The sequence below is a fragment of the Gorilla gorilla genome, chromosome 5 (assembly GCF_029281585.2).
Source record: "Gorilla gorilla gorilla isolate KB3781 chromosome 5, NHGRI_mGorGor1-v2.1_pri, whole genome shotgun sequence".
NCBI lineage: Eukaryota > Metazoa > Chordata > Mammalia > Primates > Hominidae > Gorilla > Gorilla gorilla.
The window spans coordinates 52794512-52820127 of NC_073229.2; the positions used below are offsets into that span (position 1 = coordinate 52794512).

Sequence of the window (25616 nt, forward strand, 5' to 3'; positions counted from 1 at the left end):
TGTCTGGAGTCAAACCCGAGACAGACTTGGAAAGTGAATAGTGTGGGATCAGCTATCCCACAGTCACTAGCCCCAGCCAGCCTTGTTTTTCAGGGACACCCTAAGTGGCATTGGGGAAGGCAAGTGGACCTGCAGAGCACTCATTGACGTTAGTCAGAGCATCTGAAACAAGAAATTACAAGATTCCTGGGTCTAGACCTGGCTTGTGGGAAGTTCTGTCTGCATCTGGGGAGCACCATGTACCCTTGTCAAATTTGTGGCTGTGCCTTTTAGTTTAGTTTAGACAGTGCCTCTCACTTACATTAATTAAAAGATATTTTTAAGCCTTTGTAGTCTTGGTATTACTCAGGCCAGTATCATTGCATCATTTGCTAAATTTTATGTAATAAGATAATTGTGTCTACATTTCTTCACTGTTGTGCTAGAAAAGGAAATGAAACATCATAAATCTGAAGTGAGCTTGGTCAGAGGCAGTCAGATCTACAAAAGTGAGGCCGAAGAGAGGAAGCCTGAGCCGAGTGATGATTGATCCCTGTGACATCACAGAAGGACAAATGGGCTAAGGACAGACATGATCACGAATCCTGGCATCCTGAGCCAAAACCCAGATGCAAAAACTTAAAGGGGATATTTTACAAAAAGTGAGGGAAACAGCTCACTTGACACTGGTGGCGATAGCCTGTGGGACTCATTACCCGCGAGTAAGTGGCAAATGTTGGCTTGGGAACGGCCTCGCCCTGAGTAACAGGAAGAAAGGCGTTGGCTGGCCTCCCTGGAGCCCTGTTCTCAGCTGCACTGCCAGTGGCTGAGCAGGCTGGCCGGACCGTGCACTTTACTTTATCAGCAGGTATTTACTAGGTGCCAATTAAGTGTCAAGCTTGGTGCTAGGTGCTGGGTGCAGGGGGTAGAGTTAAAGGACACAATTCCTTCTCTTAGAAGTTTCCTTGAAGGAAGTTGAGTGGCTCCTGAATTCTATCTAAAGAGGGCTTAAGAGCAGCCATCTGGTTGAAGTAGGGGCTGGGGGCTCATCGGAATGGTGTGCTTCACTCTTTGGCTTTGTTTTACCTGTTTTATGTCTTAGATCAACAAAAAGAATTTTCTAAAATACACTTCTATTTATATCTTAAATAAGAATAAGAAAACATTAGTTGTTTATATGTAAAAGCATTTTATTTTTATTGGTGTTGGCTTGGCAGGAGGCTATTGAGCTTATAGGTGGGTAAACGTGCCCCACCGCCTGGGTACCCCTCTTGACATGGCCATTGCTGGCCTCTGTTTCCACCCTCATGTCACATTGACACATGGGTCTTAGGGTAGATGTTTGTTTTGAGTTCTACCTCAAGGCTGGCTGCAGACTGCTCAGAGGTTGCCAACCTGGGTGAGTCAGGAATCAGCCTCACTTCTCAGTTCCACAGTTGATTTATTAGTCATCCCTGGATATCAGTTTGTCTTTCTGTTAAGCAGAATAAAACAAGAGTGTTTCCTGCTGGTTTCCTGTGGAGTGTGGCAGGCCAGTGCTTGTTGGCTTCATTCAGAAACCAGGCCTTTTGGAAATACAGAGCAATGTCCTCAGTTACTGCCCTTCACAGGTGGCTGCCCCACCTCTCTCCGCTTGCCTCCTGCTTTACATTCAGAGCAGGAAAGCTGTTAGCACAAGGTTCATTTAAAACCCCAGTTGAGGAGGTTATCATAGCATCCTTAATTCTAGTGAATGGCTGTAGTTTTCCCTTCAGCAGTTGGAGTGATTCAATGTCATAATATATCAGGGGAGTACCAATTATGAACATGGATTTCATGCTGGGTGCTTTTACATTCTTTGATTGGTGTTGGGCATAGTACTAACTTACCTTGGCAGCACCTTTAATTGTGGCATTCATGAATTGAATTGGACTCTGAGCAGCTGGAAGGGTCTGGGGCTGAGGACTGCTGCCAGGGCTTCACCTGCCCTGTCACAGTTGGCCTGATGGGGCATCTAGGATCTTACTCACGTTTGACTTCATGCTGCCCAGGCAACTAGGCAGAATATTTTTGCTTTGAGCTGAGATGCTGCGTTGGTTTTCATTGTAAAACATCAGAGTCAGAAGGTTCCCTAAGTGTGAGTTCTCTCATTACAGGTTAGGAAACTGAGCCCATTAAGGATGTGACCTACTCAGAGTCTCACGAGACCTTTGACAGCGCCCAAACCTCTGCTGCATAGCAACATCTTTGGCGCAGACTGGGTACTTGATACCCACTTGTTGAATAAATGAGCAAACCCAGGTCTCTCGAGATTTGTTTAACAGTTATGTTAACTTTTTTTTGGTTTAAACTGTCAACATACCAAATCTGGTTTTGGTTCAGTGACTGATCTAAAATATTAGAAGATTCTGCCAGTTTTCTAGAAACAGTACACAGACGGGTCAGCCTTCATGTTGCTAATGCTAAGTGGAAAGTTTAACCCTGTAGTTCCTTCTTTCTCTCATATGTGGTGCCTTACAGCAGTGGTTCTCAAAGGGCAATTGCAGACCAGCAGCATCACCCGTCCCTAGGAACTTTCTAGAAATGCAAATTCTTCCCTGCTCCCCCAGACCTTCTGAATTAGAAACTCTGGGGCTGGGCCCCGGTAATGTTTTTACAGGCTCCTCAGGTGGTTCTCAGGCACGCTGAGGTTTGAGAACCAAGGCTGAAGAGCCAGGTCCTAACAGTGTTCCCTCTATTCGTGAACAGACTATGCACGTGAGCACCCAGTTATGAACACGCAAGAACCAGGCATGGGATTACATAACACTAGCAATCAAATAAAATGTAATGCAAGTTTTATCTGACATATTTAATATATACATGGTAGTTCTTGTGCCATTGGTAATTAGGCAAATGAAAAGCAGTTCATATAAATGGCTATAATGAATATTACCTAGGCAAATCAAGTTTTTATAGTTTTTCCCTATTAGCTTTTTAGTATCTGCTAGCAGCCATTACTGTTGGTGACTCCCCTAATTACACAGATGTACATTCTTCAGACACTCACAGAGATACACTCACTTATATTTGAAATTCTGGCTCAAATTTCCCAATTGTTAGGATTCCCTGTGACCACCTATCTCTGGCTGAGTTTTAAAATCTCAAAAGCAGGATTTAAATGCAAATAGCTTATTTGGGAGGTGATCCCAGGAAGCACTGGTAGGGGAGTTGGGGAGTGAGAAAGAAAGGAAACCAATAAAGGATTTGTTACCCGGCAGGTTACCCCTTGGGCTGTGGCCTGCTGGGGAACTCTGGGACACTCAAATTTACTTTAGATCAAGGGAGCTGGGGTATTTATCTACCACTTCCAGTCAGTCTGGGTGAGGGCTACTCACCTAGTGGGAGTAGGGGCAGGACATTAATTCCCTCTCGCTTTCAGTCTACCCAGTGTACAGGTCTAGAGGGCTCTGGCAGCCTGAGAGAATCCTCAGTCACAGGTGCTTGCAGTTGGAAACTGGCAGATGGGAGGGTTTAGAAATGACAAATGCCTACTGTCTGCTTTAACACCCATTAGTGGCACAGGAAGGGTTTTCCCTGGGGTCCCGGTTCTGGAGGGAACATGGGCAGGCAACTCAGGGGCTGAGAGCAGCTCCCAAGGATGGTGGTAAGAGAAGGGAGAGGGTACTATGAAAATAGACTCTGGGTCTCAGAGTCTGGGCCAGGGAGAGGGCACGATGGAGTGAATGAAAAATCCTGGGGCACATAGATGGCTGGCGTCAGGTCTCTTTGTCTCTCGGGGAGGGGAAAAGGAAAGCAGAGGGTTCTGGGCACTGGTAAGAGTAGTAGAAGGCAGAAGAGAAACTTAAATTTCTTGCCAGCCTGTGCCTTTCCTCTAACTCCAACCCGTACCCCCATCTTGTCCTACTGTTGTTTTCCATTTTCTCTAGGCTAAGAGAACTGTCAGAAGCCCATCAGTCTGGGAAGAAAGGGAGCTTTATGCCTGGCCTCCTTGTGGGTGGGTCCGCTGGCACATTGTTTGCATGCCACAGTGGTGAAGATGGGGAAACTGGAACTTTGCATTCTTACTGAGATAGTCCTCAATACAGTTTCGACCGGTCCACGATGAAAGGAGAGAGATAAGGGCAGTGAAGAGTGCTGTGATAGTGCTGATGGTATTTGATTGCCAACCACCTTTATTCTGATTATGTTCATTCTTTCCCTTTTTTTAATTTTATTTTTTTAGAGACAGGGCCCCACTGTTGCCCAGGCTGGAGTGCAATGGTGTGACAACAGCTCACTATAGCCTCAAACTCCTGGGCTGAAGTGATCCTTCTGCCTCAGCCTCCCCAGCAGGTAGGACTATAGGCGTGCGCCACCATGCCCGGCTGTTTTTGTTTTTGTTTTTTTGTAGAGACAGGGTCTCGCTGTATTGCCCAGGCTGGTCTTGAACTCCTGGACTCAAGAGGTCTTCCTGCCTCAGCCTCCCAAAGCACTGGGATTACAGGCATGAGCCATGGCACCTGGCCACTTTTCCTTTTTCTGTGCTTCAGTTGTTTTTTCTTTTATAAAACAAAGGGATAGTTTTCATGTTGATTGTTAAATGTTTGTCTTTATTAAATTTATTTTGAAATAATTATAGATTCACAGGAAGTTGTAGAAATAGTCCAGAGAGGTCCTTTTTTTAGTACCCCTTACCTAGTTTCTGCCCATGGTAATATATTATTTAACTCTAATACAATACCAAAACCAGGTGATTGACCGTGGAACAATCCACACATCCACACACCTTATTCACATTTCACCAGTTTTGCATGTATGTATGTGTGTGTGTGGGGGGGGGGGGGTATATGCATTTTTATCATGTGTAAGTTCATGTGATCACCACCACAATCAACATGCAGAACTATTCTGTCACCACAAAGATCTCCCTCATACTTTTTTTTTTTTTTTTTTTTTTGAGATGGAGTTTTGCTCTTGTTGCCCAGGCTGGAGTGCAGTGGCACGATCTCGGCTCACTGCAACCTCCGCCTCCTGGGTTCAAGCGATTCTCCTGTCTCAGCCTCCTGAGTAGCTGGGTTACATGCATGCGCCACCACACCTGGCTGATTTTGTATTTTTAGTAGAGGTGTGGTTTCTCCATGTTGGTCAGGCTGGTCTTGAACTCCCGACCTCAGGTGATCCGCCCACCTCAGCCTCCCAAAGTGCTGGGATTACAGGCATGAGCCATCACGCCCGGCCCATCCTGTTAATTTTTAAAGTCATTTGCCTTGATAAAAAGTTGACAGCTTTATAACATTTCTGTTCCTCCCAGTTAGGAAGGAAAATGGCCCACACACTTACCAAATTAAGGGGCTACTGCCACGTGCATCCCTGTTGAAGTGGGACAGCACAGTGCTCTGCACAGAAGCCATTCTCCTGAAAGAGGCAAGTGTGTGTTTCTGCCCAGGGCTGTAGAGAAGGAAGGGTGAGAAAGGTCATTTTTCCCAGGTCTTTTTCCTTCAGTGCTCAGCCCTCGAGAGGCCTAAGTCATGTATTAGGCAGCTCAGGCTTCTGTAACAAAATACCATAGATTGAGTGGCTTAAACAACAGATGTTTATTTCTCATAGTTCTAGAGGCTGGGAAGTCCAAGATCATGGTGCCAGCCAGCATGGCCCCTGACAAGGACCCTCTTCCTGGCTTAGAAACGGCTGCCTTCTCACTATATTCTCACATGGCAGAATATATGTATCTCCCTCTTCTTATAAACCCTACCCTCATGAATTCCTCTAACCCTAATTACCTCTCAAAGGCCCCATCTCCAGATACCTTCATAGTGGGGGTGAGGGCCTCAGCATATGAAATTTGAGGGAACAGAACTCAGGCCATAGAAGGTATCTTCATCAAGGGCTGCTCCATATTCTGCCACCTCCTCAGTTGCAAAATCAGCGGGGTATCTTGGCAGAGAGGCAACAAGAAAGGTTTAGGCCCTGTATTGCTAGCCTTGTTACCTTGGTTAAACTATTTAGCCCCTCCGAGCCTGAGTTTTCTCACCTGCAAAATTGAGAGATTCATGTGGATAATGTCTGAGGCCCTGCTTGCTGAATCTGCAGCTGCCTGCCTCCTGCGGCCCTCGTCTTCCTTTCCTCCATTTCCACTGACTTGGTGGTGAGAGCCCAAGGGCCAAGTTTGTTGATCCCTGTACCAGCTGTTCTCACTTATTCCCACTTCTGGGGGCAAAGGAAAAAAGAGGAGTTTGAGATTTTGAACTTCACAGTTTTGACCAGAGCCATCCTGTTTATTTTCAGCTGTGTAGAAGCATAGTTGAGATTCTGATGCTTGTGCCTGCCTACACACAGACACACATGGCCTGAGCACAAAAATATTTGAGAAAAACAAGGCTCTTATTGATCATTTCCTTCAGTCTCAGACTCTCTCTACACCAGTTCACTTATTACTCAAGCATCTGATTCTACAAGAGGCAGAATTTTCGAAGATGAGATTCCTATGCCCTGGCTGACAGTGGAGCTTTGAAGCCCAGCCTGGGACCCTCTGGCCTTTAGCCAGGGACTCTTTGGGGTCCCAGTAAGCTTCCCCTTCACCCCTTTCTTCTCTCCCATAGACCTCAGGGATTGGCCCACCTGTCCAGGTGCCTGCCTCCACTGTGTCTTCCCTCTTCCCTCGTATCCCAGAACTCTGGGGAAGGAATAATGTTTTCCAGTGTCTCCCCAGTTTTGCTGTGTTTGAAATAAGCACACAATCCCCTTTTAAGATTTTATTGCATGTTAAAACAAAAACGGGAAACTGAGAGGTTTGCGGAAAATAGCCAATAAATAGCCAACAATGGGGATGTTGTAAAGTTATGAGAAATACTAAAAATAACAGTTGTCCTGGGTCTTGGTCAAACGTTAATAAACTAGCTCTTTCCTTGGCTCCTTTGACCGCCTTCTCTCTAGACATTGTCTTGAGGTTGTAGCTTCCACTCCTTTTCTGAAGAGCCCTACCTCCTAGCACATACACAAAGCCCCTAGAGAACAGTTGTTGGCAGCAATCAATGCTTACAAAACAGCTGAGACTGGTGGGCTGTGATCGCTCTGGAATCTTCTTGCAGGCTGAGATTGGAGATGGCCTTTGAATTGTGGGCAGCTCGGGGGTCTCCCACTGCAAAGGTCTCACAAAGTGGAGAGGATTGCATGACCATCTTTTCTGCCTTTCCTCTCCCTTCATGCCACTTTTCTTGATGTCTTTCCTGAGAAAATTTGTACACTCCATAATTGCAACTTGCAAGACTCACTTGCCAACAAACCCAAGGGTGTAAGTCCACAGGGCCTTTCCTGGAATAGGCACTCTTCACTGGCCTGTTTTGAAAAGGCTGTGTTCTTCCTAGTAATCCCATGGGGTTGTACGCTTTAACCTGACGTTTAGCCCCCAGCTGTTGCATGTTGCTGCCCATATAGGCAATGGATTTTCTCAGGAGTCCTCACACTACCAGCCCAACAAGAAGCCAGGGCTTGTTGCTCTCTGCCTGCCAGCACCGCCCGTTCTTCAGATGCTGAGCTCTTCTGTGGCCTCCCATTTTCCTGCCAGCCAGAGGGAGGTGACCAGTCTGAACTTTGGTTCCAGAACCTATTGGGCTACTTTGAGGACATCAAGTTGTGTTCCTGTCCACTTGGCTGAGGAAAAAAGACAGAAACCTATATGGTTTAGGAATACTGACATAGATGGTAGGTTAAAGAAAAGCCAGAGGATAGTAACATTTAATTCAGGATGGTGGTGGCCTCAGAGGAGCAGAGAAATGGGGGGAAGTGATCCCAGGAAGGGCATTTTCTATTTCTTAAACCAGGTAGTAGGCATGTGAATGGGTCATTTATTATTGTTGTTGAAATCACAATACTATAAAATATGTTCTTTGGAATGTAAGAAACATTTCATTTTTTTAAAGAGGAAAGAACACAGTTCCTTGTTGTTGAGGTCAGCATGGGGCTGATGTAAGAGGATATTGACACAGGAACTTAGCAGTAAGGCAGTGAGGACGCAGTTGGAGGAATTTCAGGTGGGAAGATGCCACACATTTGCTGGGTTAGCCACCATGTCTCCCCCCTCTCATTTTCTCTTCAGGAAAAGTCTCAGATCCAAGAAAGATGTATGTCCTAAACAAATCCCTCCCTAAGAATCAGTTAAGGTGTAACCACTTTTAAAAGCTCTTTGTCTGTTTTTCCACTGGGTGTTGACTGAGCCCACCCAGTGCTTAGTACCTGGTAGGAGCACTAGTGAGAAATACAAAAGAAGCTGAAGAGGTGTGTCCATGTGTCTAAAGACCGGGAGCCATCCTCGGACCTTATGTATGTGTGAGCAGGTTTGCATCAGTGTGGTACAGCCAGGCTGCCTCTGCTGCAAGAATTCTAAAGCAGAAACCCTAGATGCAATCAGTCCACAAAGGGTGCCAGCAGGGCACCAGTGCTCATCAGTGCTTGTTATGTGCCAGCCACCCTCCCTGTGTCATCGCATCCTCCCCACACCGTCCTGCGAAGCAGGCATTAGCATCCCTGTTTACAGGTGAGGGTTACATAGGAAACTGAAAATAATTATCTTCCATGTATCTTTCCTTCCCGTAGAGTGTTTCTAATGTATCCTCCGTGGTTATATTTGGGGGACATAAGGTTGCCATTTCCATAATTAATTGTCTGTGATGGGGTTGTGGGTGGGGCAGGGCACGCATTGGTTCCTAGCTCAGACATTTTCTTTTGGATGACCTTGGATGCCCTTGAGCCTCAGAATATGTCTGCGAGACTTGGAGGATTCCCCCTGCTTTTGCCTTCGTGCCTTACGGTCTGTCAGGGTAGGTAGGAGGACTGTGTTGGGGAGAAGGGTCTTAGTTAACTGAGTGACCCTCTGTCTCTGTGTACTCAGCTTGAGAACTGGGTGGGCTAGGGGCAGTTTCTTTTCACCCCTTGCCATATGCAGATGAATAGAAGCTGGAAATTTGACTTGCGTGAGGTAACCTGAGTTGACAATGAGAGCCCATGACTTGCTAATGCCTGTGATCTGTAACCCAGAGATCATGGCCTGGCTAGTTGGCCCTGGACAGAGGCAGTGATCAGTAATGTGTAAGGCATTGTTCAAACAGGAACCTTGATGAGGAAGAAAGAAGGGCTGAAAATTTCGGGAGTCACCTGGGGTGGTTTACCAGCCAGCAGGGGAGAGACTTTTAGGAAAACGCAGCCAGAGAGGGGTTCTATGTCTCTGGGAGTTGACTTATTTGATGGTGAAGGTGGTTTGAGAGTTTCTGCGGTCATAGCGGCTATCTTGTTTATGAGGCACTGCTGCCAGTTCCTCCAGAGGCTTTCCACATGTGCCATTGTTCCAGTAGAAGCCTCTTACATGGCCACTTGGGATGAGGGTTGTTTGGTTTGGTTAATTACAAAACCAAAGGAGGAAGTCATTTTTTAAAAAGAATCAAACAATTTAACCCCAATGGATAGATGTGCACCCTTTTGATGTGGATCTGGGCCCTTTCTTCCAATATAGATCTACTAATTTGGAGTTCTCTGCCTTCCTTTTATTACATGAACCACATCTGTAAAACACCATTGACTAAAATTTCCAGTTTGTTTCTTAAAAGTAAAGCCAGAATTTGACCACTTGTGAAGCAATCTGAGTATAGATTTCTTTTGGAATTTTTTACAACTTACTTCCCTAACCACCCTTAATTCAAGAGCACATTTTAAAAAATGATCTCATTATTGAGTCTCTTCGAAGTACTTACTTGGTTGTCACAGAAAGGTTCTTTTACACTGGTTCCATAATTTATGTAATGTTTAATTAAATTTTCTATTTTCATCAACAAATATAACCATCCTAAGCAGTTTTGGAAATGACTCCAGCTGACTCTTGGTAAGGGTAACAGTGAGTGTGTGGAAGCAGAAGACCATGGGTGTGCGGGAGCAAGCCTGCCCAGTGTGGACATAGCTGTCCGCTGGCATCACTTACTGAGGGACAGGGTGGCATGCAGTTAGCTCGCTGGCAGATCACTTAAGCGGAGGTCAATAACAGGCTTGCCAGGTAGGTGTCATTATCCCTGTTACAGATGACCAAGCGGAGGTGTGGGAAGAACAAGTTCCTTGCTCACAGCCGCGTTGCCGAAAGCGGCAAAGCTGATTCCACAGTCTCAGGCATTTCACTACCTGCAGACCCTGCCCTGTGGGAGCCAGTTCTGTCTGAGGTGAGGGAGTAGAAGCAGGCCTGAGTTGAGACCCTGTTCCCTCTCCTCACTTTGGTATTGTCTTGGATCCTCCGGTTTGCTTCGCGCCCCAAGAGCTGCCTTGTAGAAAGGCGTCACTCCCTCACATAAAACGTTTTGTCCTGAATGGAGAAGCTGCCTCCAGCTGAGTGTCCAGGAAGTGAGCTATTGTTCACACAACATGTTCTAAACGTTCTCTGCCAGAAGGAAGCCCTTTCCCTCTGGTGTATCTTTTAAAACAAAACAACAAAAAACAAAGGAACCTGGGTTTTGATTAACTTGTTTTTTAGATAGAATTTTGTTTATTTTGGAACCAGATGAATGTGAATGGCAAGTACAAGCCCTGTCTAATCGCTGTAAACTGAAACGTGCAAGGGAGGAGGGTGGTGTGGACTATTTGCCTGGCATCTGTGGTTTTACGAGGACTACAGATGTTTCCCAGTGTAAGTAAGGCTGGCATCTGGTCAAGTTACAGAGGGAAACAGGCACAGTATCTCCTGCTATGGCCCTGGGAAATGGCAGGGACTAAAATCCCCCAGGAACAGAGGCAGACAGGCATTGCCTTTGGAGGAGGAACAGATCTCACCATCCATGCTTACAGCAGCAAGAACCTTGCATTTTAGGATGATGTCACTCAGGGAATGAATGAATTACACCAAAACTGTGTCTTTTAGGCAATGCACAGCTTGCTCAGACTTGTGTCATAATAAATTAACTACTCATTAGAGCCCTGCCTTGAAAGCAAGGCTGCACTCAGACCTCTTGTACATTGTCTCAGATCTTTACAGCAGGCCTCTGTTGATAGGTGCATTTTGTGTTTGAGGAAACTGAATCTTAAGGAAGAGAAGTCAGGTCATTTGTCCATAGCAATGATCCCATGAGTGACGACTTTTTTTCACCTTATAGAAGAGGAAGTTGAAAGTCAACAAAGTTAAATGACTTGTCCAAGGTTCCACAACTAATTAGGTGGCAGAACCAGAACTTGAACTCAAGTTTTTAATTCATAAGTCCTTGTTCTTTCCACCCCTACACACTGCCTCTCCAATGTTCTCGATCCAGTACATTCGAAATCCTATGCTGAGCTTTCATAGAGTGAAAGCGAGGCTTGAAACAAGCTGGACACCATGAATTAGGTGGATAATGAATTGAGCAGTGCCCACATATGGCTAGTGCTGTGATCCACGGACGTTATTTTGATTTTCTCATGTTTGCTTTTCTCTTCTTTAAAGTGGGAAGAATGCTAGCTCCCCACCAGGGTGCTTGTGAGGAGGGACTGGATCACCAGGAGGGCAGTCAGCTAGTGGCTAGTGCAGTGAGGACCCCACTGAAAGAACCCAGCCCAGGACCTAACACCTTGCAAGTCTTGAGTTTTCACATTGTTGAACAAAAGTGCTTTCAGGGTCGGTGGTCGACCTTGCTGTGAGCACATGAATTCTATTTTCAGGAAAGATGAATGAGCCTTCAATGTAGTTCACACAGCTTTCACATACTCCAGAATTTTGAAGGTGTATTTGATTTTCTAATTTTATTTGATTTCAGGAGACAGAGGATACAAACATATTCTACTAGCTAAGTATTCTAATGTGCTGCTTATCATGCTAAAGGAACTCACAGATGTAGGGATCCATTTCTTTTGACCCTGATTAATATGAGCCAGTTTCCCAGGGTGTACTCATCCTGGGAACACTGATAATTGAGTTTTCAGACTGTCAAGACTGGGGTTAGCCTGGGTTCCAGAATAGAGAAAGCCACACCACAACACAGAAGCTGTGCTGAGAGCCCTTCACCCAGAAGGCTTTGTGACAGGGAATAATGGTGCCATCGACTTTCCCACATTCCTTTCTCTTTGTTTCCTTCGCCTCTCGGGCATGTCTTTGCTTATTAGCATGTTGAACAGAGTTCATCACAAATGAAACTCAGACCAGTGTTAATCTTAACAATTTATTATCCTCTAAAAGATCTGATCCTGAAAGGTTTTTCCAGTATTTCAGTATGAGACTTTTCAAACTACAGAAAACTTGAAAGACTTGAGTAGTGAATACCTGAATATCCACCACGTAGGGCATGGATTCTATAATTAGCATTTTGCTGTACGTGCTTTATTGCATCTATCCATCTGTCTACCCCTCAGTGCACTTAGCAATCATGTTATTTTTTGATGCATTTCAAAGTAAGTTGCAGACATCAGTACTCTCATCCCCAAACACTTTAACGTGTATATGATTAACTAGAGTTCGATGTTTGTTTATAGTTATTTGGGGGTGGGGGGGTAAAATTTATACAAAGTGAAATCCATTAAGTCTGTTATTCCATGAGTTTTGATAAATACGTACATTTGTCTAACCCAAATTCCTATCAAGATACTGAACATTACTGTCACTCCCAGAAAGTTCCCTAGTGCCTTCCTTAGCCAGCCAGTCCTCACCCAGCCTCTTCTGGTAGTTTTCCACTCTAAATTTTGCCTATTCTAGAACTTCATATAAATGGAATCACTGCAGCATGTGCTCTTTTGTATGTCTTATCTGAAAGGTTTTAACTAGTGCTTTAAACTGAAGTCTAGGTACTCTGTCAACTTCATTTATCCACCTTCTTCCTGTTTCGCAAGTTCAGAGGTAATTAGGAGTGGTAAACTGCAGGAAATCTCAAGGCAGCTGATGGATCCTGATAGTGTATTTGTATTAAGTATGTATATATGTATTTTTAAACCTTAAGTATATATAATTTGGTATTCAGAATCCTACATTTGACCACCCTGATATTATAAGACAGGTGTTCCCCTGTAGAATCTGAGGAGCTAAGACCCCTTTCCCTGGCCACACTGCTAAGGAAATTGATTCTGAGTAGAAGTTTAGGATGTTTTCTTTGGCCTGGTTTTATCCACAGCCAGACCAGCAGTGTGCTGTAATGACATTCAGATTGTGAAAGAACCAGACCGAGAGACAGGTACTTGGAGGCTGGTGGGGGTGCCCGAAGGATCAACTGGCAGATTAACCAGTGTTTTTAGGTAACTGCAGGCTTTCTGAGGTTTGTGTACTTCCTCCTCACCCCTCCCCACCATGCCAAAAAATAAGCCTGCTCCTGGGTGAAAAGTAGATTGTGTACATTGAACTAGAACCCAAATACATAATCCTCATTAATCTTTTAGATTCTTGTCCCACTTATTAAAGCCAGTACTTGGCATATAACCCAGAGTTATGTGGCAAGCAATAATAAAGTTAATTGGAATCTAGGTCTCCCAACTTTTTTATTCTTTCAGCAGTTTCTTGGCGCTTTGAGTAAAAGATTACTTTTACAGTAGGCTGTTCTGGTATGAGAAGGTCATTTGGCAAGTATTGGTTCCGTGTATTTCCTTCACGTCATGTCAAGTCAGGGCCATGTATTTCCTCCCGGTCATGTTCATGTCATGTCCGTGTATTTCCTTTCTGTCAAGTTGCAGATGTGGGCCTAAGCCCTGACCTCTGAGTCAGGGAAAGGGCCAGCTGGTAGTTGCGGGGTGTGAGGTGCTTTTGGGGAGCAAGACCCAATATCAGCAACCCAAGAGGTATAGGAAAGACAAAAATGAGGGGGCAGGTGGGAGGTTAGAGCCTTAGACCACGCTCTGGAAGCCAGAGCTCTGTGGCTTTCCTCTCTCCACCAGCCTAGCCTGGTGCAAAGACAAAAGGCAGGCTTTAATTGGAGCCTTTGTCAGGGAAGACGGACAAAGCACTTTTGAAACAAAACAGCTCTGTTGTCTCTCAGCCTAGTAGGAAAAGGGGAGTTGAAAAAGAAGGTGACGATGTAAAGGGGATTGAAGTAGGGGGACACAGCAATTAACATGGTAACAACCCGAATTCCCCACTGTAAGACACAGCTGAAGTGGAGACTGAGCCCACTCTGTGGAAAAGGGAGTTCCTCATTGTTAGCTGCCATGTCTGGTCGCCTCGGCAAGGACAGCCCTGAGCCCGCTGGCAGATAGTTACTCATTCCCTGCCATGCGCCTTTCCCCTCCCCCACCCCATTCTGCCTCTCTCGCCTAAAAGCAGTTGACAAGGTTAGAAAATCAGGACAAATAATTTACTTGAATCCATCTTTGTTTTCCTGAGGCCATGCGCAATTCAGTCTGGGAGGAGAAGGAAAAAAAAATCACCCAGACCCTGGCCAGTGACCCTTTTTCAGATGTGGAATCAAAGCCCACTCTAGGCTGAGAGGCTGTCTGCTGCTAAGAGGCAGAAGACAGAGATGGTGATGAATTCTTATGTGGTTTCTGGGCCTGAGAGTGCAGCTGTCAGCAGTCTTTAGGGTTCTTTGCACAGCCTAAGGAACTGATTTTGACGTCAGCAGTCGCCTGATGGGATCGGCACAGAGCATCTGGTGAGGCTGAGGAGGCTGCGGCTCAGTCGCTCAGCCCCCGGCTCCTGGGAAGGGGGAGCACTGTCCAAGCAAGGCCATCGAGCCAGAGGAGAGGGTCTGCCACTTTGCCCCCCTGCAGCAGGAAGCAGGTTCGGCTGCCAGTGGCACCTGTGAAAGTGAGAGCAGTGCCCTCTGTGGGCAGTTTGGGAGTGCCCATGGAGGAGAGCTTCAGTTTCCTCACATGAAAAGTAGGATAATAAGTTTGCTTGGCTGTGAGTCGAGGCTCTGCAGGATTGCTCAGAGAAGGGATCAGCTGAAAGTTGTGGAGTGTGAGGTGCTTTGGGGGAGTGCCAACCTTGTGCCAGTAACTCAGAGAGTCAGAAAAACGTAAAAATGAGGAGGGAAAGGGAGTTAGAGAATTCAGACTGGTCCAGAAGGGAGAGTGTTGGCTGCCTTTCCCCCTTCCCCTGTTAGTGTAAAAGTGACCAGTGTATTAGCGATAGCTAACAAACATTTGTCATCGAACACCACCAGTGTGCTAGCTGTGTACAAGGCATATGGTGGGATCTAAAGAAAACAGCGTGGCGCAGGGTCCTTACCCTGAATGGTTCTTTAGTGTCTCTGGGACACACCATAAAACAGTTAATCAGGGAAGTAATCCTGCAAAGCAGAAGGTGTTTCTGGGCCAATAAGGTCATCAGTGCCAAGTGGAAGAGGTGAGGTGGAAGGTGTCTCCCACCCCGTGGCTCAGGCCTAAGGAGACTGATGTGTGTTTTCCAACTGGCAGGGGGTCCTAGGGCACCAACAGCTCCCAGGCAGCAGGAAGGGTGTTAGGAGGGAATGTCTGATGTCAGGAGCCAACTCAGTTATAGAAACTTCTCTCGTGCTCCCATTTACACCAAAGGAAAGTAAAAGGAAAGTGATTCCTTTCCCATCCTCCTCTACATGGGGCCCCAACGAAAGACATGTTGACCAGACTGATTCCTGCTCTCCTGATATTTGGCCCCATGTCGTAGCCCTGCACACAGCCGTGACTTGTACTGCCTCCTGAAAGGGAGCCAAGTTACACCAAAGCTTGAGGTCCGCCTGTGCCCAGCACACTTCCTGGCACACAGAAGACCCATCAAAACTCTTTCTTTCCCCTCCTTCAACTCCCAGTATTTATTAAAAAGCTAGGTGTCATCTGCATGGCTCTGCCGCCTGGTGATGGGGGATGGAGACCTCTCCATACAGAGCTCCACCTCCCATCCCCACCCCGTGGGCAGCCAGAATCCTGTGGTCTAAACAAGCAGATGTCAGATGGCCTGAGCAGCAGTATCTCCAGTGTTTGTTTTTGTTCTTGTTTTCAGCCATATGGGGAATACATTTTACACAGCCCTGGCAGGGAAAAATAGTCTAAACAGAGTCGTCCTGAAAACTTTTTGAAAATGGAGTATTTCCAAGCATTTTTTGAAGACAAGAGTCCATTATGGTGATAACTTTCAAGTCCTTAGATTAACAAACACGAGTATAAGTTTTCAGTCAGTTCACGTGAAGTGCGGTAATGAGGAAGCATGGCCATTTCTCATCTCTCTCCAAAAATGTCACTCATCCAAAACCACAGAAAAAGAGGAGAACACTAAATGGTGCCCGTCCATTGCATTTAACCTGCCTCTTCCCCTGAAATGCAGAACATTTCTGGGAAAGCTGCCTGTTCAGATTTTTTTTTTTAACTTAAACCTAGGAGGTTAAACTGCATGAAGTGTGTAGATCAGAATGATATCTGCTGTGTCTGAACGCTCTTCTTTGTGTAGACTGAAATGATTTTATTTCCTCTCTGCTGGTTCTGGGCCATGAGGGTGAGTCTGAGGCAAGGAGAGAAGATGAGCTCCGGCTTCTCCCCATCTCCACAGCTCAGGCTGAGGGCTTGGGCAGACCACAGCTCCAGACACTCTGTGGTGCCAGGGTGGGGACCTGCCAATCTCTGCCCAAACAGGACCTCTTCGCTGCCATGTCCCTCCTGGCCCTGAGCTTCCACCAAGACAGGTTCCAGTTGCTGAGGAAGGAGTCCAGGGTTACAGGCTGTGAGTCCACTGCCGAGGACCCTGAGTTTTTCTGGAACTAGAACCAGCTCAGCTTGACCTAGCCATGGCAGTTCACAGAACAATAGAACAACTTCCTAGCCTGGGCAAAATCGTCCTGAGAGCATCCATTAGCAGTTCCCAGCCGGTCTGCAGTCTGGAACACCTCACATGGATACCCGGCTTTCTGGGTCAGGCACCTGTAACCCCAGTGCTTTGGGAGGCTGACGCGGGAGGATCCCCTGAGCCCAGGAGTTCAAGGTTTCAGGGAGCCATGATTGCGCCACTGCACTCCCGCCTGGGTGACAGAGCGAGACCATGTCTCAAAAAAGAAAAAAGAAAATAAAAGAAACCTGGGCTTCTGCTGGCCTATGCCAGTTGACTAGTGGGTGACTCCTGGGGCAAGCAGGAAAGAGCAGAGCGGAGAAGCAGCGAGGGTGCTCAACTCTGTTCACTCTGATGCCAAAAGGCCCTTCGGCAAAATTTCACAAATTGTACCACCAAGGGATGCTGATTGGACAGGCCAGCTGGGGCTTCGGATGTTAAGTGATTACGGTGATAATGAAATATATAATATGACTTTATTTCAAAGGATACCCTGGAGTCACCCCACCATTTCAGCCCTTTCCTTCCCCAGCACGCTGCATGGCCGTGGAGAACAGCTTTTCCAGTGCAGACTCTAAAGAAATGGAAACTACACTTTGGTTCATTCACAGATTCATTCAATAGGTTGTCTATTTACCATGTGCCAGGCCCAGTGGGTGACAAGGCAAATAAAATACGCTTGATGCCAACCCTCATTGGTGTCTACAGTGTTAAGCTCTGCGTGTGAGTAGAATAGAATGTGGGAGAGGCAACTGGGAGATGGGTAAGGGAGACTTTTCTCTGAATAACATTTTGTATCTTTTGAATTTTGAATCATGTGAATGTATCAAAAAATAAGTGTAAGTAAAAATATTTTTACAACTTTAAAAATAGGTTTTACTGGACTGGAGCACTCAGAGGACAACAGAGCGGAAGTGGAAAGCAAACTAACCTTTTATTGAGCATTTACTGTGAGCTAGACCTTCAGCCAGGTGCTTTATGTACATGATGTCTTTTAATCCACACAACCCTGGACAAAGGCAGTATCATCCTCATTTTTATCCATTTTAAATGGAAGCTTGCCAGGTATGGTGGCTCACACCTGTAGTCCCAGCACTTTGGGAGGCCAAGGCAGGAAGATCACTTGAGCCCAGGAGTTTGAAACCAGCCCAGGCAACATAGTGAGACCTTGTCTCTACAAAAAAGAAAAAATAGCCAGGTACAGTGGCTCATGCCTATAATCCTAGCACTCTGGGAGGCCAAAGTGCACAGATCACTTGAGTCCAGCAGTTTGAGACCAGCCTGGACAACATGATGAAACCCCGCCTTTACAAAAAATAACAAAAAAATTAGCCAGCTGTGGTGTTGCACGCCTGTAGTCCCAGCTACTAGGGAGGCTGAGGTGGGTGGATCACTTGAGCTCAGGAGGTCAAGGTTGCAGTGAGCCGTGATCACACCACTGCACTCCAGCCTGGGCAACAGAGCAAGACCCTGCCTCCCAAAAAAATAAAAATTAAAAAAAATAGCAAGGCATGGTGGCACCTACCTGTCGTCATCGTCTTAGCTATTCAGGAGTCTTAGCTATTCAGTGGGAGGATCACTTGAGTCCAGGAGTTTGAGAGCAGCCTGGGCAACATAACAAGACCTCTTCTCTGTTAAAAAAAAAAAAAAAAAAAAAAAGTATAATAAAAATAAAAATAAATGGAAGCTTTGGGAGGTCTGGGGAGATTCCCTTGTATCATGCTGCCCCTGCTGAAGGAGGCAGCACTTGAAACAGACATGGCCAGAGAAAGAGATATGGGGGTTGAGGGAGGCGTTTTCTTCAAGGGGCAGAGCCAGCCTGCTCTGACACTATCCTTCTTCCCCGTGCCTCTGGGCTGCTGGGGCAGTGTTTAGAGACACACCCTCAGTTTGCTCCAGGGGTCAGATTTGTTTCCCTCTGCCTTGCTGAGCTCAGGGAAGGAGCTTGCAGTCTGGTTAACAGGCAGTCAGGTGACAGCCTGAGCCAGCAATCGATTCTGTGGCTGGAGGAAGATACCTCCCCGAGCCCCCGGCTGCCCGAGGAGAGGTGGCGCTTGCTCTGTGCTCTTCTGCTGGGTGTCAGGGTGTCAGATGCACGGCTTTGTCTGCCAGCTGAAGGCTGGCTGGAGAATTGTTTTTCCAATTGTCTGACCCAGGCTCCTTACTTGCACTTAGAGGAAAAAGCATCCAAGCCCTGGTACAAAAGGTCCTCTTTTCATTCCTTTGGAAAAAGAGCAGTGAATGAGCTCATTATCACTGCAACCCAAAAAGGAGGAGGAGGGGAAGAAGAGAAGGTGGCTGCTCCCCACTGCCTAGTTCTGCCCCTGGCCAGGTTTCCTGGGGAAAGGGGCCTGGATCTGGCCCATAGTGGCCAAGGCCAGATGGCTGGGACAGGTGGTCCATACTGGGGGCAGTGCTGGAGCCATTGGATGCTTTGAAACTAGCTTTCTCTGCTGTGGTCCAGAAGAGGGACAGGTGTCTGTGCCCCGTCTCATCTCCTGAACGCAGAGCTCTATCCAGGACTGCTGGACTCCAAGAAGCAAAAGGCCTTCCATTTGGGCCTAAGTGCCTGCCTCACCTTTCTTTCCCAGAGGTTTCTGTATGCAGGCGCTCTAGAAATCATCCTCACTCCCCAGAGCTTGTGGTCATACAGTATCAGTTATCTGTTGAATGCTTATGATTTGCCAGGCACTACCCTAGGCACTCAGGGTAGCATGGAACAAAGCCGGCAAAGTCTTCACTCTCATGGAATTGAAATTCTAGCGTGAGCAATGAAATGGCCAGGTCTGGCCTGTGATTGCAGCCTCTCCCCAGTCTCTGCTGGTCTGGGAGAACTGCTGGGGAGTGACATAGAGATGCCTTGAAAGGGAGGCTCTTCAGTATTTCTAGCAGCTAAGCCCAGACTGTGACCATCTCACTCCCTTCAAAGCAGTACATCGGACCCTGTGGGCTGGGGCCAGAGAAGGCCTCTCTTAGACCTGAGCAGCAGACAGTCCTGATACCTTGCAGGCTGGTGCTGGTCCTGGGAAGCATCTGAAAGAGACCTGGAGGTCAGCCCCCACTGGCGCTGTGGTGAGCTGGTAAGGTTTACCCCAAGCCTGACTGCCTCTCCTCTTTGTTCTTTCTTCCATTTCAGATTGAGAAAATCATGAGTTCTATTGGAGAAGGGATTGACTTTTCTCAGGAACGGCAGAAGATCTCAGGTACCGTACTAAGTGGCCATTTTCCCCACAGAAACTGGCAGTCTGGCTCTTTTCTGGCTCAGGCTTTCCTCTAACACAGAAGACAGACATTCAGTGGGTGGGAGAGGTCAGCTTCAGACCACGTCATGCTCCTATAATTCAGTCTCCAATACCTAGACAGCCCCATCTTGTTGTTATTTTTAGAGCCATGACTCCTTTTACATATGGGAGGGGAAAAGGTACAAAATGAATTTTAAGCTGCCTATTGGGAAAAATTTTTAGATCAACAATCGTAACTTATTCATTATTTTATGGGCTTTCTTAGATGGGCTTAAATCAGAGTGCACCTCAGCGTTGGTCTCTGCAGCTTCCAAGATGGCTCTCAAGAGTCTCATCCGTGACGGTGGCGGAGCACTGGGTTAGACCGGGGGTCTCAGACTCGTAGCATGCATGTGAATTGCCTGGGAGGGTTGCCTGTGCTGTTTCCTCTTCCCACAGCTCCTTGTACCTGACTCAGTTTACTTCATCACTTACCATTCTTACACTGTATCACTGCTACTTTGGTCATTCTTTTCTAAGCCCTAGTAGTGAGGCCAGCTTCTGTTTTCTTTGTTTGAAACAGGGAATGGGGAGGCCATCTGAGCTGTTTTATCTGATGATAGGATTGTGCTGTGTTGCTTTCTCAGGCGAGATGCTCTTAAAGATGCCTCTCAGAGCAGATCTCACACCTCTCCCCCAAGCATCCAAAGATGGTCCGGGCACTGGGGCATCCAGGCTGAAAGCAGCCCAGCTGGGAGCCTGGCCTGTCTTCACCTTCATGGAAATGCCTCTCTGCCCTGAAGGGGTGGAAATTCTTGCTCACTTGGGAGGCTCCATCCAGGATTGACCTGTCAGTCTCAAGTGACACCTCTGGTTCCTCCATGGGCTTCTGTGGCCCTGGGCAGGAAGTCTGATGGATGGGCTTGAGTGTGCACATCAGGGAGAAAGGAACATCAGAGACCACAGGGCCTGGTGGGGACGGGCTGGGCTCTGGAGCCTCACAGCCCTGGGTTCAAATCTTGGCTCTAGAGACATATGTGTCTTGGCAAGTCACTTAATGTCTCTGCACCCCTCACCCCATATCTGCAACCTTTGGATAATAGTGTCAACCTCACAGGCTTGCTGTGAATGAGTAGTAGTAAAAAAAATTTTTTTTTTTTTTTGAGATGGAGTCTTACTCTGTCACCCAGGCTGGAGAGCAATGACGCAATCTTGGCTCACTGTAACCTCCGCCTCCTGGGTTCAAGTGATTCTTCTGCCTCAGCCTCCTGAGTAGCTGGGATTACAGGCATGTAACACCACGCCTGGCTGATTTTTGTATTTTTAGTAGAGATGGGGTTTCACCATGTTGGTCAGGCTGGTCTCGAACTCCTGACCTCGTGATCCGCCTGCCTTGGCCTTCCAAAGTGTTGGGATTACAGGTGTCAGCCACCACACCTGGCCCTGTGTTCCTTTTGTCCATGAAATCATTACTTGCTCGTATCGAGAAACCTAGAGAACAGAGGCTTCTGCTCGCTGGCCATGGCTCCCTCCACAGTTTTCAGTCCTGGTTCCCAGAGCCACCATCGCTCCAGCAGCAATGTTTCCCTGGGTGCTAGCACAGAGGGCTGAGCTGAGCTTGGTCCGTTTTCGTCAGTCTTGGATTATGCTGGAGTCTGCAGAGGTGGCTTTCCTGGCTAAATTTGTGGATCTGTTTTCAGGATCTGTTGCTTACACTCAGTCAAGCCATCTCACACTCTGTTGTAGCTTGCAGGCTTTTCCAAGGGTCGAGTGTTTGCGGGAAGTGGATGTTCAGGACTGAGACAAACACTGTTACCATTTTCAAAGCTGTGCTTTGACCACAGGGATGGGAGGGATAGCAGTCAGTTCCATTGAGGATGATTTCTGCTTTCTGTGTCCAAGGAGCAGGAGCCAAAATCACTTGCATATGCTTGAGAGCTGTGAGTCAGAAACAGCCATTGCCTCTCGGATTTGATAAGTCGGGAGATGTGGCAGCACCTCGGGAAGAGCCCTCCCCTTGGAAGGGTTAATACTGAGCTCTTCCCGTGACATCTGGTCTTCTGTCTGATCCCACCTACTACTTTTTTGTTTGTTTGTTTTATTTTTGTTGTTGTTGTTGTTTGAGACGGAGTCTCGCTCTTTCGCCCAGGCTGGAGTGCAGTGGGGTGATCTCCACTCACTGCAAGCTCCGCCTCCCAGGTTCACGCCATTCTCTTGCCTCAGCCTCCCGAGTAGCTGGGACTACAGGCGCCCGCCACCACGCCCGGCTACTTTTTTGTATTTTTAGTAGAGACAGGGTTTCACCGTGTTAGCCAGGATGGTCTCGATCTCCTGACCTCCTGATCCACCCTCCTCGGCCTCCCAAAGTGCTGGGATTACAGGCGTGATCCACCATGCCTGGCCTCACCTACCAGTTTTTGTCCCCCGTGAACCCATATGAGTGTTGAGAGGCAGTCTGCCTCTACCCCTGGGTTTTTGGATCCCAGCACACAGTCTTGTTTTAGTACTCATTTTCTTGAACCATCCTCTATAGTCCAGCTTGGGAAAGTCAAGAACAGGCACATGTGGGGGACCACCTAAACAGCGGGTTCATCCACCCGGGCTGCAGAGCCCCAGGCTGCTGTGTCTGCACCACTGCCAGGTGCTGAAGCGTGGAGAGGATGGGCTCAGACCTGCCCATGAACCCTGTCTGATGGGTCAGGAGGGGGCTTTCCCCAGGATCTCAGGGAGTACCGTCTTCGGCTCGGACCAAAATGGAATCACTGTTTATTTTGACTGGTCAGTATCAGGGTTCAGATTGTCCTTGGGTTGGGCGTCAGGATCAGGGAGAAAAGATCTGGGCTCTGGGGTTAGCCTGGGTAGAGGAGGAGCAGGCCCTCCAGCAGGCAGCCCTGCACCAAGTGTGGGATTGCTCAGCACCACTGGTTTTGCAGAGGCGCCCGCACCCCCCAGCCGAAGGGCACGACCACAGCATTGGAGTCTCAGTCCTGTTTTAGGGCCACAGGCCCCTGGGCTGCCACCATTGGAGCTAGTTAGCTGAATCGCCAACAGAAGCGTTTACAGCTAACTCATCCCTGTGCCAACTCCCATTCTCAGGAGTCCAGGAGGGTATGCCTTCCCACTGGCCCAGGCCACTCTGGCTCTGTCAACAAAGGCCTTCTCCGTCAAGCAGAAGGGAACTTGCTTGGCTGTCTTCTGATAAAGCCAGCCATGTTAGGTATTGAGTAGCTGGTCAAGCAGGATCCTTCCAGGGCCTGATGAGAACCCTCTCTTTTCCAGGGCTCATCTACAGCCTATTGGGATACCAGTATCTCCCAGCATATTTAGAGGGTGGTGTGTGGTCCCTGGACTTCTGTCCCTGTACCTGTTTTATCTTTTTGGCCTGTCTCCATCTGTACTTGGGATTTGGCCCTGGTTTCCCCCTTGCCCTTGGCCATCGCTGTCCTCCCCCAGAGTGTGAGTGGCCTGCTCTGGGGTGGGGCACTTCCCCTGGGCTCTAACAGGCCCCAAGAGAAGTCCGTCCCCAATTTGTTTGGTATACTCACCTAAGGAACATCAAGTGTGACGGCCTTATTTCATTGCCTATTTTTATAAAAAGCACAGTCATTCGTAAAGTGGCAAGTAGGGGGGTCACTTACCTGTGGGCTATGCCCTTTGGATCTGGTCATTCCTGTGTCCTCTCCTGGCTGTCCTGGAAACTGTCGAACAAAGCTCTAGGAGCAGTCCCTCTCTATTCTTCCTGACAAGCTGTTTCCAGCCCCTGGAGCTAGAGGTAAAGTTTCATATCTCCGCCCTTCATATGCATTTGTGCAGCCAACATCGGCTATTGGGAAATCTGTCATTTCGCTCTGATGCTAGTGCTGCTGTCTCCTTCTCCCTCAGCAGCCACAGCAGCAGTTGCTTCTGCTCCGATGTGATGTCCGATCCCTGATGTATTTTCCTGAGCTTGGAAGGGGGAGGGTGAGGAGGGGAGGAAGGGGAGGGCCAGACATTACGAGAGTGAGCAAGGACTGTGGAGCCAGCAGCAGGCAGCGTGGAGCCCAGGAGCCTTTAGACAAAGCATTCTGCTGCGGCTCTGTCAGCGCGCACATCCACCGGCAGCAGGCAGGACCACAGCTGCCCGGCTGGGGGATTACAAGCAAGAATGAATCAGCACCTGGGGACACTTGACTTCATGGGCATACAAGAACCTGCCACGTAGGCTCCTGGAGCAGACTTCCCCATTCAAGGGCAGGGGAGCTCAAGTATCCCCCAGACTCGGCATCTTGGAGCGCTGCGGCAGCGTGCATCCAGAAGGCCGCCGGGTCCCTGACCATCATCTGTTCTGCAGGAGACAGAGGAGAGGGAGTGGAGGCTGGCAGAGTTGGTCACCAGGGTCTTGTAGATAACCAAGGAAGTTGGCATTGTCCTGCCCCAAGGGGCAGAAAGTACCTGGGAACGGCAGAATGACTTTCACCGTGTCAGGAGTTCACTGGAGGTGATGTGTTTATAGTTGGTTCTTCCTTTTCCTTCCTTGTACCTCTTTTTCCTCCTTTTCTCTTTTTTCCTTCTTTCATCTGTTCTTGCCCACAAGAATCAGAGAAGTAGGTTGGGGTTCAGGCATCCAGCTCAGAACATCCAAGGTCTGCCAGAAAGGGCTGAACTTTTGTCCTCCCTGCACCACCAAAATCCCCATCCTGATCGAGGAGCAAATAGATGTCCTCCCTTCCCTGCTCATCCTTAGAGGAGAACGCCAAGATCCAGAGACCCTGGGACGACTGTGGCTGTCTTTATCACTCAGCCAAAGAGAGAACAGCGCAGGACGTGAATAGACTTAAGCTGCCACAGCTCAGCTGACAGAGGACAACTTCCTTTTTCTCTCTTTTATCTGGTTGGGTTTTGTCTTCTTTACCCAAGAACTGAATTTGCCTGCCTGCTTTCTACCTGAGCAGGCAGGTGAGTCACTGGAACAGCTGTTATCAGAAGAGGAAAATGAATGCCCAGCCCCTGAAAACCAGCCCGGCCGAAGAAGGCAGCACTTCAGACGGCGTGCTGGCCCAGGAGACGCCCTGCTCGCCAGCTGCCAGAGTCTAGCTGTGGATCAGGCTCCTGGCCCACTGGCCGCGCAGCCCGGCGGAATGCGATGCTGCCGTCCCAGCAGAGCCACACCTGAGCCCGACCCCCGAGCCCTGGCCCATGTGCCCCACTCAGCCCCTTGCTGCCTTGAGCCTCTGAGCACAAAGGGCCAGTGGCCATGGTTTGCTTATTCCGGGACTGCTGGGGGAAAACAAGTAAAAGTCTCTTTTCTCCCCCTGCCGTGTTCTGTGCTGCTTGTGTTGCATGTGCTGGGTCCCGGTGAACAGCCGCCGCTGCTGCTTCCCTCCCGGAGCCCTCGCTGTGTGCCTGTGTCCCTCAGCTGCATGAAGATGTGTGCTCTCTCCTGACTGGTTTATGCTGCAAGGTCGCAGAACTTGCCCCTCGCCACGGCCCCACAGGGGCTCCAGAAGTTGCATGGATGAGAGGAGCGGCGGGGCTTGTGGGCACTTAGGAGCTCCCTCAGCCCCCTCTAGTGCCTGTGGGGACAGACTTTCTGAAATATCTCAGCACGCACGCTGATGAGGAGTTGACCTGGAGACTGTTGGGGGTTGGCTTCCCCCACCCCCGACCTGTGGGCAGAGATCATGCATGTGCAGCCGTGGCCCTGGAGCAGCTCAGACCTGGGGGTGTGAGTGGGCAGCAGCCGCCCGAGGCTGGGCAGTGTGTGG

General features: G+C 48.1%; 1 protein-coding gene across 15 annotated transcripts in view; it reads left to right on the top strand.

Moving 5' to 3' along the window:
* ANKS1A (ankyrin repeat and sterile alpha motif domain containing 1A) overlaps positions 1–25616 on the top strand; it is a 215469-nt gene that overhangs the window by 158467 nt on the left and 31386 nt on the right. For all 15 annotated transcript variants that reach the window (XM_031011972.3, XM_055390220.2, XM_055390222.2 and 12 more), the window contains one exon: positions 19788–19854. In XM_031011972.3, coding sequence (XP_030867832.2) covers positions 19788–19854 — 67 coding nt within the window. The remainder of the gene's footprint in view (positions 1–19787; positions 19855–25616) is intronic.